The 15,883-nt window shown below is 36.9% G+C and overlaps 2 protein-coding genes across 4 annotated transcripts in view; one reads left to right on the top strand and one right to left on the bottom strand.

The window, feature by feature from the left end:
* SLC38A6 (solute carrier family 38 member 6) overlaps nt 1-11,254 on the bottom strand; it is a 52,905-nt gene extending 41,651 nt beyond the window's left edge. Inside the window, exons 1-3 of one of the 3 annotated variants that reach the window (XM_019644492.1) lie at nt 10,997-11,219; nt 9,754-9,884; nt 7,870-7,943 (exon numbers count right to left, since the gene is read on the bottom strand). In XM_019644492.1, coding sequence (XP_019500037.1) covers nt 7,870-7,943; nt 9,754-9,884; nt 10,997-11,101 — 310 coding nt within the window. In that variant the 5' untranslated portion in view covers nt 11,102-11,219. The other 2 variants (XM_019644500.1, XM_019644483.1) reach the window with 2 other exon arrangements.
* Nucleotides 11,255-11,294: 40 nt separating this feature from the next.
* The window catches only part of TRMT5 (tRNA methyltransferase 5), an 8,182-nt gene continuing 3,593 nt past the window's right edge, over nt 11,295-15,883 (top strand). The window contains exons 1-4 of the mRNA XM_019644516.1: nt 11,295-11,348; nt 11,787-11,968; nt 12,501-13,156; nt 15,011-15,135. Of these exons, the coding sequence (XP_019500061.1) occupies nt 12,667-13,156; nt 15,011-15,135 (615 nt within the window). The 5' untranslated portion in view covers nt 11,295-11,348; nt 11,787-11,968; nt 12,501-12,666. The remainder of the gene's footprint in view (nt 11,349-11,786; nt 11,969-12,500; nt 13,157-15,010; nt 15,136-15,883) is intronic.

Consider the following 15,883-nt stretch of genomic DNA (forward strand, 5'->3'; position numbering starts at 1 on the left):
ATTCTCTAAATGTTAGCTTCTATCTAATTTGACAGAGAAGGTAATTTTACTATATATTATGTGTATGTGAACCAAGTCTCCAGAAAATCTGTCACTATGAGGTATGAGATTAAAGAAATATCATTGTTCATTTTTAACATCCCCTTTTATATTACAGTTAAATGTGTCCATTCTTTCTTAAGAAAAACTTCCCTTTCAAGAATTTAAAGCAAGGAGACTTTTCAGCATTACATAGGGACTATATATCAAACAACTTGCTTTTATTTTTAAATTTAATTTACCTTTATTTTTATTGAATTATGGTTGCCATACAAGATTATATTAATTTTACGTATACAATATAGTGATTTGATATTTTTGTACATTACAAAATGATCACTACAGTAAGTATAGTTACTATCTGTCACCATACAAAGCTATTAGAATATTATTGACTATATTGTCTATGCTGTATATTACATCCTGGTGACTTATTTATTTTATAATTGTAAGTTTGTACCTCTTAATCCCCTTCACCTGTTTCACCCATCTGCCCATCCCTCTCCCCTCTGGCAACCACCAGTTTGTTCTCTGTATCTATGAGTCTATTTCTGTTTTGTTCAAATAACTTGCTTTTAGAATGACCTATTTTGCATTGGTTTCTCAGTCAATGAGCAAGTTATCAAGATAATACTCATCAAAAAGTTTAACTAGAATTTGTTTTATTTTTAAATAGCAGAAAATGAGTACAGATTGTATATTTTGTAAACCTGAAAAGCAAATAACTTTCCCCATAAGCAAAAATTGTATTATTAAAAGATTCCAAAATAAATAGGTATTTCAATTATCTAAATTTAAATAAACATTTATTTTTAATTTTTTAATTAGAACACAACCTTTAATATTCCAGAAAATATAATCAAACCAACAGCATAATGAAGATAGTTGTAATTGCAACTTCTGACAATAGTGGCATACATTTTAGCCATCTCAAATTACTCTCTATTATTTTCTAGTTTTATAAAAAATATCTCTAAATACAATACACTCCCAAATTCAGAGTGAAAAAGGACTACTAGACTTTTAAGTGGAGACTAAGTACAATGTTCAAATTCTAACTCTGTCTTTCAAATCAGGAATGTCTGGCTAGTCGTTCAGTTCTGTCACTGTCATCATCCTTCTTTCCTGTTGCAAAATTAGAAGCACTTTTCCATAACTGAGACATCATGAATATGAATAATGCCTTCTGGCTTAACATTGAGGCTTTATTAAAATAAAATGTGTACATAATCAGCCAAATGCTTTACCTCCACATATTCACTTTTTAATAGTTTTCTGGATCATTTAAACATACAAACCAAAATAACACTATAAAGTTCTGTCATTTGGGCAATTAAAATGCTGTAAACAGTATAAACTGGTACTGACTTTTGGAATGCAGTCTGAACACAATGAACCTTTAAAATACCAGGGGTGCCAAAAAAATGTATACACATGACTTGTATTCATCTTTTATCGGTATATATTGTGTATTACAATTTTAATACAGTTTTTTCCTTTCTTTAAATTTTTGGCACCCTCTGTATTTATAAGATTTGACCACTAGGAGCTTGTATCTTAGGAAAAAAGACAAAAATTAGAGAAATCATTATATGCAAAGGTACTCATCATGCATTATTTAACATTGAAAATAAAAAACTACCTAAGTCCTCAGTGATGGTAAAGTGGTTAAGTAAATTATGGTAGGTATACCTAATTGAATAATATGTAGTCATTAAAAACTATGTTTATAATAACATGAAAAATGTCAATGTTAAGTGAAAAAATAGGATTTGAGTATGACCTATAAAGCAAAACAACAAAAAAAAGAGTAGAATGAATTATAAACAAGTGGTTGCATAGTCTTATTTTTCCTCCTTTTTTGGGGGGTAATTTCAAATTCTGTAATGACTATAATAGAGTGGTAAAACTTTACTTTTAAAAGCCATATCACTTGGATAGTTCCATTTCCTCCATCGAATATCTGATCGAGTTTATTTAAACTGCAGTTTTTAATTTCCCTGGTGTTTAATTATTTAAGTATCACTTTGTCTACTCGCAAGAGATAATTTTTCTGATCTTTCGTATGGTCAATATTCTAATGCCTTATTTATAAAATGAAAGATGTTTTGAGAGACAGCAAAATAAGATGTGGTGATGACCAGTCACATTAATAGCATATTCCTACAGAACAGGAATAACATTAATTATGAAAATTATGAAATTAATTCAGAGTTTTACAGGAATTCATACAAGCAGTATTTGGCACAATCCTTCTTAAATAAATAACTGAAAGCAGTCATAAGCCATTTACTTTAGGAAATTATTTTTTGATATGAAAGAAATCAATGCTGTGTTTTTGAGGGGGCAGAAGGGCTGTAAATCTTAATGAAGTAAATTAGGGGAAATTTTCTTCTTTAATGTACCATCAAGGAACACTTTAGTGCTATTTTGGCCAGACCAAGACCTTGGCCTCCACAGGAATCATTTGGAAAACTGATTCCCATGAAGTAGTGGAATAGTTCCAGCTCGTTTCTCCAGTGTTCTGTCTGCTTTGCATTTTTTCCTCAATGAAATAGGACAATTAATAAACTCTGGTTACAGTACAAAGCCCAAGTTTCAGCAGCAGCAATATTATCTTTGGATCTGGGCTGAGGGACATGAGTTATTCAAATACAGTTCAACTCTCAGAAAGTTGGCCATTTGGAATGTACCCTTATTATTTTGAAATACTTCTCTTTCTTGGGTTTTCCATCATTTTCCTCTCACCATTTTTCTAACAGTGTTATGCAGAGCATTCATTTATTGAATGTCTACTATGCAATTATATTGCCATTTCTGATCTTTCTTAATACGTACTTAAATGTCAGTTTACCAACTAAATGTAGTATGATTTTAGAGAACTCGATGCAGTAAAAGAAAATAGAATGATGGAATGCTAGGAATATTCTCCTTTCAGATGGCACAGAGGCTGTGATATTGCATGCATAAGAAAAGTTCTGGGATAACAATCAATATACTGCTTGGCTCTGCAGCGAACAGTATTTACACAGACATACTCTACAAAGGCTATTCATTAGTTTTCAACTTTTAGACTCAACATACAGATAAAATATAACTACAAAACAGAAAGTAAATATTATCAACCTTGACAGTATTAGTGTACAGGAGAAAGACTATGGGAAATAGGATGAGAACAGGTGAAAGAAAGGCTAGGAGCGCTAATATCATATAGAGCAGACTCAAGAGATACTGTCGGGAGTACATGGAAAAAAATAAGGGTTCAAATGTATTATTTAGAGTTACAGAATAATCAATGAAATTGAATACAAACTAGTGAAAATTAGAAGGGGGTTGAGGAGGATTAGTGTACCCAAGCTGACTCCTCACCTTTCATAATGAAATGTCAACCGATAATCTCTTAAATCAATTTAAAAAAAGTAGAAGAGTATTACTTGGATTTAGGAAGGTAACACAGAAGGTTAAAAACAAAAACTCTGTATGTTGCTAACGCTGGGAAATGGAACCAGAAGTGGGGAAGAACGGACAGGAAATGGCTTTAAGTCCTCCTGCACATGTGCACACACATATACACAGGCATGCACACATGTGTGTGACCACATACTACTTTTGATAAAAATAAAAGAGGAGGCTTACTTAAAAGTATATCTAACCCTGCAGAGACTCATATCCATCCTTTCCCTGTAGCCCAGTAACAAAAAGTTCGGTTTCTGCTACAGGATGCACTTACTCTAAGGTCACAGCAAACAATATGAAGGCGTCACTACATGAGCAGAGCACACCCATAACCTAGCCCAGGGTTGCTCACCAAACTTGTCACTACTGACATTTTTGGCCTGGATAATTCTTTGTTGCGACAGCTCAGGCTGTCCTGTGCATTGTAGGATGTTTAGCAGCATCCCTGGCCTTTATCTACTAGATGCCAGTAGCACCTCATACCACCCCAGCTATGACAACCAGAAATGTCTCTAGACATTACCAAATGCACCTGGAGGAGAAAAATCAAACTCAGCTAAGAACTACCCATTAGACAAAAGGAATTACAAATTAGTTGCTTATATATTGGGTTGTGGGAAAAGTCATGACGCATTTTTGCCACGAAAAACGTAAAAAAAATACATCATGACTTTTCCGACAACCCAATCTTTGTCTCCCCTATTAGACTAAAAGCTTTTTCTGGGAAGGAAATGACTTATTTATCTCTGTATTCCTAAGTTAAGAGTATTGAATAAATGAACTTCTATCCTGGGCTTTAATTCTAGGATCTGTCCACCTAGACATACTTCACAGTCCACATATCCAAAACTGAACTCATTTTTATTTTGAACCAATACCTCCTGCCATGTTCTCGTCTCCATTAATGATACTATCAATAATCAAGTGGCCCATGCCAGAAATCTGAGAGATAGCCTTAGACATCTCCTTCTCCATTACTTTCCACATTCAGTCAGACATTAGTTCCTCTCAATTCTAATTCCCTCACCTTCCTTAGCCTGTTTCTTTCTTTTATTCCCTTTGATAATACCTTGTTTCAATCTCCCACTATTTGATTCTTAGACTTTTGTAACAGCCAGGCCTGAATGCTAACCTACTCGGGTACTGTTAGTGCAAATTAGAGCTAGACTGACAAAAGACAAAGGCACTCACTTCACAAAAAAGAAAAAGGGTTTCCATCCTGAACATGGTCCCGAGGGCAAGTACGGTCGGTCTGGAGAGCTGACTCTGCCTTTGTAAAAAGAACTTCTTCCATCTGGAGGTGGCTTAGATCCGCTGCTCAGCTGTTGTTTGGAAATTCCCTAGATTCTGTTTCTTTTTTATTCCCTAACTATGGTAAATCGCATCGTTCATTGCTCACTAAGCAAGAGTACGTGGGAGATCATTTTTGAGTCCTTGCATATATGAAAATGTCATACCTTCTCATTTAAATATAGTTTGGCTAGGTATAGAATTCTATATTGAAATCATTTTCCCCCCAAATTTTGAAGGTCATCTTCAGACTAGTGTGAGAGACATGGAAGAGAAAAAGAGTAGCCCCTTGAGAGGAGTACAGGGAAAGCAGTGTCCTCAGAAAAAACTTAGGCTCTCTCAGAGTAAGTGAAGGAAACGTTTAGAAGAGTTGAGGACATAGAACTTCTGCTGCTGACTGACCATGAGTTCTAGAGAGCAAAGTGGAAGGGTTTCAGGAGTTGGGGAGGAGTGGGAGATGAGGTCAGACTGTGGATGACAGAGCCATATGCAATGGGTCTGGGAAACGAAGGAAAACCTAGGATTCCTGAAGTGACTGACATAAACTGAGATAAATGGTGTAATGTAATTAATTAATTCAAATGATCTCAAGGCAAATAATTAAGTGAGTAGTGGGGATTGAGGACTAGGGAGTGGGGATTTGGCCAGAAGCACGCAGCGTTCTAGAGCTCTCTTTCCCTCCTGGCGATAGGGATGCGGAGGGGAGCTCTGAGTTCATTCCCAGGGCACAGAAGTTTTCCCAAAGGATCGCACTGAGCCAACTGTTTCTCAGGCAGCGTGTGCACAACACCTTGCAATCCTTAAGGGTTTTGCCCCAGTGAGAACTCAATAACAAAAGTTAGTACTTACCAAGGACCTGGTATTTTATATACATTATTTTATTTCATTCTCACACAATCCCAAGAGGAAAGTATTGTCATTACCGTTTTATAGGTGACAAACTAAGGCTACAGAGATTCAGGTACCTAATATGCCACCTCAGCTCCTAAGAAAAATCTTGACAGACCTCAAATCCTACATAAAATCTAAAATAGCAGAATTTCATATGAATAAGTCCTTTACTTTTATAAAGATAAAAGTTTCTCTTCACCTTTTACCTCTAAACAAGTAAATGAAGCTATTTTGTAAAGACTTATGATAGCTCTTTCTCTGACCAATGAATTCTATCTGAGCATAATAGTCCTTTATGATAGTACAATAAATTGAGGAGAAAATTTAGCTCCATGTTATTTTCTAATATATATGTATTTAAAAAAAAAAAAGCCTACCTCCACAAAGAATTTTACAATGACTGAAGGAATTCAATCAATGGAAGACAGGTGCATCAGTATGTACGAAGAACCATGAACAAGTTAGTTCATAGACCAAGTAAGCTACAAAATCAAAGAAAAGGAAAAAAGAAAGAGAAACCGAATTTTCACCTTATCTGCCCCAAATTTAAACAACAGACAGTCTCAGAATTTTAAAGTTAAATATAGATGAACTGAAGGAGAACAAAATATTTAGTGTTACTTAGAAATCTTCATAAGACTATTACTCCCAAGTAACTGAAATTAATAAAACAAAATGTTAGTTAATGAAGACATAATTGCCACATAGTTAACTAACATTAATCTTTTAGTAGAATCCATAATAAAACAAACTATTAAGATGTTATATAACTGTCATAAATAGGTAAAAATTTTTCACCAAAAAAAGCAAAATTTCAAAACATGTCATAAAAATTCTTGTCAAGTTTCAGGAGGATTTACAAATACATTTCTTTTAATGCTATTATTCCTGAACTTTGGATGCTGTTATGAATTTGTTACTTTGAAATTAACATTTGCATTGGTTCCTAGTATTTTTACCTGTCTGCATTTTTGCCCAGGCCCCTTGAGAGAAGGGGCATACACTTACTTGTAGGCTGATGGCCAAAGGCGGCGTTGGTACAAGTTACAGCTATGAACTATGGATCCTAAATCAGTTTTGTATAAGAATCACCTGGAGGACTTGTTAAAAACATATTCCTGAATCTCACCTCAGATTTTTGGAATTAGAATCCCTGAGGCTTAGAAAGCTCTCCTTACAAAAAGATCTACAGGTAGGTGCATGTGATGAATAGAGAGATTTTAGGAAAATAGAGCCATGGATTTAGAATTATGTTCTAAAGAGTCTTAAAATTATCAAGAAATGCCTTTGGGCACCTCTCACCTATTTCATCCCAAATAATCCCATTTTTATCTATTTTATGTACTTATTCGGCTTCTTAAATGTCTGAAAACTACAAGACCGGCTAGAACAAAGTGAACTCACCCACGCAGGTACTAAACTCATAATTTTGGCATCATAACTGATCTAATCTAAAGAAAGAAAAGACTAGACAGATAAAAAGACCAGGATTGACAGGCACATATCAGAAATGCCAAAGGAAAACCTTATAAAAGCAGTTCTATAATTTATGCTATACTTTTATTTATTACAACTTAAAGGAACTTAAATGACTGAATTGCATAATAAAGTTTTCCAAATAAAAAATAACATACACACACACATTGAGAGAGTGTATTAATTGCACATACAACTGTCGTAAAAAAACTACCTTATTCTAGACTTGCAAGTAAAAATACAAACTGAATAAATCCACCACAATCCTAATTCTGCCACGCTCACCTCTGACAGACAGAGGCGGGGCAGGGAAAGCAATAGATTTGGGAAGCTGTTCTCCTTGAGTAAATAAATGATCACCCTAGGAGAAATATGATCAGAATGAACACATGTTTACTGCTTCCCCATAAGCATAAGGTTGGATTCTTTGAACTCCTTTTAGATCCTTCTCCCAATATAGTTTAACCCAGAAAACTATGCTGTGTTTTGTGGAGAAAGGCAGATAAGAATGCCAGTTTCCTCCTCCCATCCTGTCCTTGGATGTTCCCCAATAGGGCTGAGTATACTATATATCCCGGCCTTTTCAAACTCTCCATTTCAACCACCCGGCTTAATAATAATGTACGCCCACTGGAAATTAGATTTTAGACATCCAATCTTGTATGTGGATACAATTTGATGTTGCTTCATCAAATGAATCAACATGTTTTTACTCACCTGTCTGAATACACATGCTAAGCAGAAGATGAACTGAGAAACAAGCCAGGAGAGCAACTATCAGCAGCAAGAAACTAAAATATAAAGGAGTACATGGTCAAACTCCCCCAAAAGTTTCTTTTTTATGGTAACTCATTACAACAACAAATTTTTTTTCACATTCAAATGTTCATAGGGACTATCTTTGAGTAGTTGGATTATGGTCATTAAACAAAGTAAGATACTTTTCTCTTTTTGCCAAATTTTATTTAAATGAAAATATACTGCTTTTAAAATCAAAAAAGAAATCAGAAAGAAACAAGCTTTATTTAAAATAAAAACAAACTTCCTACTTGAGCACCCTTGCCTGCTGACTGCTTGTTCAGTCATTCAACAATCTTGCAATATTTCCCTTTATAGCTATTTTTTCCTATGCTATGTCTAAACAAAAATTTTACTTGTGAAAACTCATTGTCTTCTCTTTTTTACTTCCCTCCATGCCTCCCCTTAGAATGATGTGTATTTCTCTATCAATATCTTTAATACTGAATTAAGGCTGAATTTCCTATCATCTATTAAACACACATAACTCACCAAACCAAACAAAAAAAAATGCAGTGAACATACTTTTAATGACACAATTTGAAAAATGTGCAAACAATGTAGTATTTGTTTGCACCAGCGGTGTGAAAAGAAACCACATGCATAATCCCCTCCTTATTCTCAGGATGATACTGACAGGGCAAGCTTCTACAAAGCTGTCCACAGTGGAGTGCCTCCATAGTCGAAGAAATTCCATCTTTGTGGTCCACTTAATACTTGTTAATAAGTAGCAAAGCTGAGAGGTGAAAGTGCACTTTTCAGTAAACTGACATCAGAGACCTCACAAAAAAAACAATTTGGTGTCACCAAATGGGAAGTGTGATGTGTGATATGATTCAGTGAGCACACGCTCAGTGGTATACACTTGCGTGTAAGACCCTGAAGTACAAAACATGATTTTTCAAAGGGAGCCAAAAAATAAGTCCTATGATTATGTCTTGCCTAAGGTGTCACATATAATTTTGAAGTTTTAAAATTATGAAAGTTTGTGAATACATCCCATAATAAAGCAAGTTATGGGTTACTTAAGTTAGTTTGCTTATCAAGAGATTCAAATAAAAGCAGATAAAAACCAAAATGAGACTCCCTATGTGTTTTAAATTGCCTAGTAAAATAGGTCTGCTTCCACTAATAAAGCAAACAAAACAAGCTTGTTCATTCATTCTGTTAACCATGGTGCTAGATGCTAAAAATAAGGTCCAGTTCTAAAGGATTTCAGAGTTTAGTGGGGAAATTAACTTGCAAACAAATTATTATATTACATTATAATAACAGAATGAATATACAAAGTATTATGGGAACACAGATGTCTTTTTATTTTAGGCAAACTGGCATATCAGCAGAGTCTTGAAAGATGAAAACAAATAGGCACAGAACACATGTCTGGCCCCAGAAAGGAAACAAGACTACAGTGGGAGGAGAGGAGGAAATAGAGAGAAATGAAAAGATTACTCACAAACTCACAAAATTGCTACTTATAAGTAATCTGCATGGCTGATAAATTTCGACACTTTGGCCATCTTGACACAACAAATAAGCCACTTCTTAAGGTTATAAACGAGTGTGGATCCAGTTTCCATTTCGTAAAATTAGCCACACTTTTGAATAAAAAATGCAAATTATATAGCATCCCTCCAAGCTACAGACTACCAACAATACAAGAGTACCAGGAAAATGTTAAAACCCAAGAAATAATTTCACTGGAAATTATATAACATCAGTTTCTAGAGCCTATCTCTTTGCTTCTCACTGTACTATCAAATGGGGGGGGGGAAGTAATGGTAAAATAAGAAAAAAACTCACCTAAATCCAAGGATACCAGTATGGGCCATAACATAAGCTAAGCCAAGGATGCCACTTCCCATGATGGCATTTGTCAAATTAAACACTGAGAAACCAAATGAAACACCTGGGGATCCCTGTCTGTGAAGTTCCTGTGAGCACACAAATTTAATAGTGTTAAGTATGTAGATGGTGAAGTTCAAGTTTCATCAAGGAATGACTGACAGGTTATCAGAAAATCTGCAGACTACAGGCATTGTGTGACACACTTAGTTGTTCAATCAGCACTGGTTTCCTTTCCTTCCCTTCTCATCTCTCACTAGTGCAACTCCAGGAATCTAGTTTCCTAGGAAAATCATCTCCACCAACACAGAAGCCAGGTAGGCTTCAGGAAGAGCCACCATTAATCTTGTGACTGCAAAAAATAGGATAGGAATGGGTTGGGGACGGAGAGGAAGCAGATGGCCTCAGCTCATGTGACTACTGAAGAATTCCTGAGTCATCCTGAGGCTGCTGTAGACAACTGTTGCTCCTCAATTGCTAGTACTGCAAACTAATCTCTATATACTTAATGAATTAAGTCCGCCCAGCTGGAAGAATGGTCTGGAATACCTTGCAATGGCAATATAATAAACAGAAGCAATTCACGCGCTCTGGCGAGGATACCCCTGAAAACACCCTCCCCCAAAACAGCATTTAGGAACCGAGTCCTAGAAGGTATTACAGTCCAGAGACTTGAGTTAAAAAGTCGAGTGCCCACTGCACAGGCTTTAGCGTCAGGGAAGCCCTATGTACTTATTACCAAGCCACCTCCACTCCTTCACCATTAAGGATATCTGTATTAAGATGTTTACAGCCCCCAATGACTAAGTCAAGAAAAGAAAAATCTTGTGACTCTTGCAAAAACCTCACAAGACTGGTTGGAGGAAACAGGAAGCTGACAAAGATACTAACAAACAGCAGTGAGCTACATAACAACCCTAGGGCTGCTCCTCCAGTCGGGTCCCCCGCTGCACCTGTCCCACATGGGTTCCACCTGACTGCACCTTTACGTCAGCTTTTCTTGCTAGGGCACGTTAGGGTGCTATCATATTCATGCACTCCGCCAGGTCGCATCTGAATCTCGGCTGGGGTCTTTGGGTCCTAAGCCTCAAGCCTCTCCCCTCTCCCCATGCCATCCCCCTTCTTTTCCCGGTCTTATCTGGCAGGCACTTCAGGGAAACCGGGTGGCCGTCAGCTCAGGGAAGCACGCGGAGCGACTTACGTTGCTTAGCAACGGGCTCAACTCTTCCGCCTCCGCCTCGACCGGCTGCTGGGCAGAGACATACCAGCTTGGCTCGACGTTGATGATTCCCCAGGGGGCCTCCATGCTGCTTGCTGGCCGACTACCAGGTCCATCTGCGAGCTGTTAACCTGACCCTCCCGCCGTTAGTCGCGCCAGAGGCGGAGCTGAGCGTCTGGCCCTTCAGGGTTCCCGTACCTCACCAGGGCCGGGAAGAAAGCAGGGAATCGACGTGATCTGATGACGCTCGCCCCTCGGCGGCGAACTGTGATGACGTAACCCCGGGCCAGCCCATCCACCAGCGACCCTCTGCCGAGCAGCTGCAGAGCATGAGGTGAGGGGTCTGGTCTCGAATCCCGCTGCAGAGCGACACCACGAAGTGGGATGGTAACCTTGGTGAGGTGGTGGCCGCGGTGCCCTTGATAGTTCGAAGGGGCTGAGGGTCCCGTGGCGGCACCCATGGTCCCGGGCTGCCCTCCGCCTCGCGCTGCCCGGGCACGGAAACGCCGCGAGGTCCCCCACCGGCCGGGGGACTTAGCCTAGGTCCGAGTGCTGGGAGTCAGGAATCTGTTGAACCATTTCAGAAGCTTTCTGACAAGTCGTTAGCCACATGTTACGTGCGAGGAGCCGAGATTCGGATTAAGTAACGTACCCAAGCTCACACGGCTGGTGAACTGCTAGACCCAGTTTGACCCCGTGAAGTTTGATATTTGCTTTACAGGTTTCTGGGGCAGGGCCCTTTCCTCTTACTATTACTTCTTTGGTATTCTAGAAGGAAAAGTGCATAACTGATACTCCTAATGGCATGTGTATATAACAGTCAGCAAAGTCCTCGTCCTCAAAATACTGAAGCCTCTGATTATAGGCAGGACTTGTGGCAAATCAAGTGCCCACTGAAGTCAGTCAGACCTGAGTTTTAATCCTTGCTCAGCCACTTACCAGCAAGGAGACTGGGTGAGTTAACCTACTTCTCTGAGCGTTAGTTTATTCATTTACAAAATGAAGATGCTATACCACACACCTCCCAAGATTGATAACGTGTGTAAAGTATGTAACACAGCATCTGACACTATAAGCACCCATGAGATTATCCTAGTAAATATTGCTATTTGGTAAAGCTATAAAATATAATGACCATTTCATTTAGAGATGATCCTTTAACTCAAATCTCGGCCTTCCAATCCCAAATGTATTCTGTATCTCCTCTGTGTGGAGAGGTTCATTAAGTATAGGGAGGCTGATAGGTCATTAAACCCTCATCCTGGCAGGAGGGGGATTGAAGGTGCAAATTTATTATTTACCACTAATAAAAGTAATTCTTCTGTGGAAGAGATAGTATACTTCTCATACACTACCAAAAGTTTTAATTACCAGCATTTAGTGGTTATGTAAAACAGTTTAGGTTTTTATTCTCAAAACTTATTGTGAACATTTAAGTTGGTTTGTACCTTTATGGCATTTTTTTTAAAGTAAATACTTTTTTTAGGATCTTGTGGAGGCCATCTGGATTCTTAAGAAGACTTCTGAAAGTGGAAAGCTATAGAATAACTGAATCGGAATCACTGATTCCACTAGCTTGGACATCACTGATACAGAAACTTAGCAAAGCACCTGGTATTTTCTTGTTGGATCAAAGAAAAAGATTCTCAACCATGCCCAAAATAGAAACAAGTCAGAGCCACTGTGAATTGTTTTCACCACCCTCTGATGTTCGAGGAATGACAAAACTTGATAGAACAGCTTTTAAAAAGACAGTCACCATCCCAGTGCTTAAAGTGAGAAAAGAAGTTGTCAGTAAATTAATGCGATCCCTTAAAAGGGTAGCACTGCAGCGCCCAGGCATAAAACGTGTGATTGAAGATCCAGAAGATGAAGAAAGTAGACTAATTATGTTGGATCCCTATACGATGTTTACCGATGATTCCTTTGAGAAAACAGAACTCGGTATTTTAAAGCAGCTTAATGTTAGTCCACAGATATCTAAATATAGTTTGGAACTAACTTATGAAAACTTTAAGTCAGAAGAAATTTTGAGAGCTGTGCTTCCTGAAGGTCAAGATGTGACTTCAGGGTTTAGCAGAGTTGGACATATTGCCCACCTGAACCTTCGAGATCATCAACTACCTTTCAAGCATTTAATTGGTAGGTGTGTCTTAGTAATATTCGTGTATTGGAAAGCAATTAGCAAGTTCTGATTTTAGCTTCTAAAATTATTTTTTTTAATGCCAAATCACAGAAGCAGGACATTTTTATCATTTTAATTTTAGGCTGGCTCTTGAGCCACATACTCAACTCTTTTGAGGGCCATTTTGGAATACTTTTTCCAGAGTCGTAGCAAGTTTTAAGTATCAGTTCAAACTTTTGTGTACACAGTACATAAGCATAGGTAAAACTTGAATCACTTGCTTTGGCAGAATTCTTTGGCAGCTTGTCATTTTGGTACACAGGACTTACTAGGCCTCAGGACTATGTTGAAAGCTAGGTTTCATTAATTTGAATGTTTTAGACACTGTACTCACAATTTAATTAATTCAACTACTCGAGCCTCTTCTATATGTCAGGCATCATACTTTGTTTTTTAGTGCCCCTAGCCTTTTAGAAACAAAGTTTGGGTATGTCGTACCTCTGTAGCCCCAAGTTTGAGCTTGGATGCTTTATTCTTTGGGATAAGAAAGAAGTAGAAAACTAATCAAAATTGCACTTGTCATTATATGACTATTTTATGTCCATGCATGCTCCAGATTAATCATTTCAGTGTAGAGTTAGAACTTCTGGGCATTATTTTCAGTTTAAAATGTAGTGCCCAGTATTGTGCATGGGTAGGATTTCAGAAATAATTCTCTTATGCATTTCCTTTGTTTTTATTGATGAAAGGGGCTGATAATGCATAGTGATAACATAATAAATACTTAAGCAGATCCTTATCGTTATGAAGGTGCAGATGTCAAGTCTAAGCTTTCCTAAGAATCAATCATTGCCTATCCTAACTCCAACATTCCTTTTGTCGTTCCTACTTTATAAACTTTCATAAAAGGGCACTCATAAATTAAACATTTTCACACGGTGCTAATTTAGAAACTTTTACTATAGACCTTCAGAGTAGATTCTTTTTTAAATTTCATTCCTCATTTCAAACTAACTTCTGTACCTTAAAAACTGAGTTCTGATATCTGAAGCAGAACAGGATAAGAACAAGGACTGACTAGAGTTTATTAATATTATTGTAGTCAAATCAGATGTCTAATTATCAGAGAGAAATTGGACAATTTCTGGTTGTATTCCAGCATATTTGTAGTACTGAGTGCTTTTTACTAACTTACAAATCAAGTGATCTTTCCTTATGCAATGAGATAGCACATGGATTCTTACAAATTTTTTAACTGCTGACAAAAAAGTACACCGATTAAAGGGCATTACTATTCCATTTCTGGTATATTTTATTATCATTGTAGCTTTCTCTGGTATGGCAAATATTTGACAAAAAGAAAAATAAAGTAAATGAACATTTTATTTACATAAGACTAAAGAATCTGTTTGAAAACATTATTTTGCTGATATATATTTCCAAAGTGGAGGCATGCGTTTTAAGTACACAGTAAAGCAAAACATTTGGTCTGAGTCTGGTGTTTTCTGACACCATTTGTTGCCAGGTTCCTATATTTCTTCTTTGTATTCTTTACCAATTCTCTAAGGTCTACCTTTTTGCTTATTGTAGTATTGGTACATTTGACATTTAGTAAAAAACATGGAAAAATAGTAAGTAGACCCAAACTCCTCAAAATTGTTTCTTTAAAAATGAACCCATACATTTTTTTGGAGGCTATCAGACATTAATTTTAGTAATCTGTTGAATTTTTTAGAATTGCATGCCATTTTACACACACTAGATGCAGTTTTTATCAAATTAAAATGCAGTTCATTTCCATTTCATATTTGCAGTTTTACTTTTTATTATGCAGTCAATAGGCAATATTTGTTATGAGTCTTTTCTTTTAGGTCAAGTTATGATTGACAAAAACCCAGGAATCACCTCAGCAGTTAATAAAATCAATAATATTGATAATACATACCGAAATTTCCAAATGGAATTATTATCTGGAGAGGAGAACATGATGACCAAGGTATGGAGTATTTTATTTTCTCCTAGTACAGTATGTATCAAGATTAATATTTAGAACCAGAACAGATGACAAAGATTAAAATATTTTTTAATACCTAGTATTGATTATGTGAGAGGATGTGAGCATTTACATATACTATAGATGGGAGTGCAAATTTGATACATTAAGGAGGAGTGTATGGCAATATAGTGCCATTGTGAATAGGTGTATCCTTTGACCTGGCATTCCATTTATAGGAAGTTATCCCAAGGATATAATTAAACAAAATTGTAATGATGTATGTACTAGATTCTTCGTCATTTTTATATTAACAAAATAAATAAAGGAATGGAAACGACCTAAAAGTTCATCAGTAGAGAACTGATTAAATTCTGGTTTAACAATACAATGGAATATTCCATCATTAAAGGTTATTTAGCTCCATACTTATAAAAATAAATTGCCCATTGATAGGTTAAGTGACAAAAAAGCAAGTTGTGGAATAGTATATATAACATAGTTCCATTTTAACTAACTATCTATGTGAATATGCACATACATCAGGATGTTAACAGTGGGCATAGTTTTCATTTAGTGTAGTTATTGATGACCTTTGTTATCCTCTTTATACTTTTCTACTGAGCACATATTTTTTTTAGAAGAAAAAACAACTCGGGGCCGGCCGAGTGGCGCGATGGTTAAGAGCTGGCTTGGGACGCCAGAGGGCCCCGGTTCAGATCCCACATATGAGGGCCAGTGACACTGCCCT

The sequence above is a fragment of the Hipposideros armiger genome, unplaced genomic scaffold (assembly GCF_001890085.2).
Source record: "Hipposideros armiger isolate ML-2016 unplaced genomic scaffold, ASM189008v1 scaffold_5, whole genome shotgun sequence".
NCBI classification, from domain to species: domain Eukaryota; kingdom Metazoa; phylum Chordata; class Mammalia; order Chiroptera; family Hipposideridae; genus Hipposideros; species Hipposideros armiger.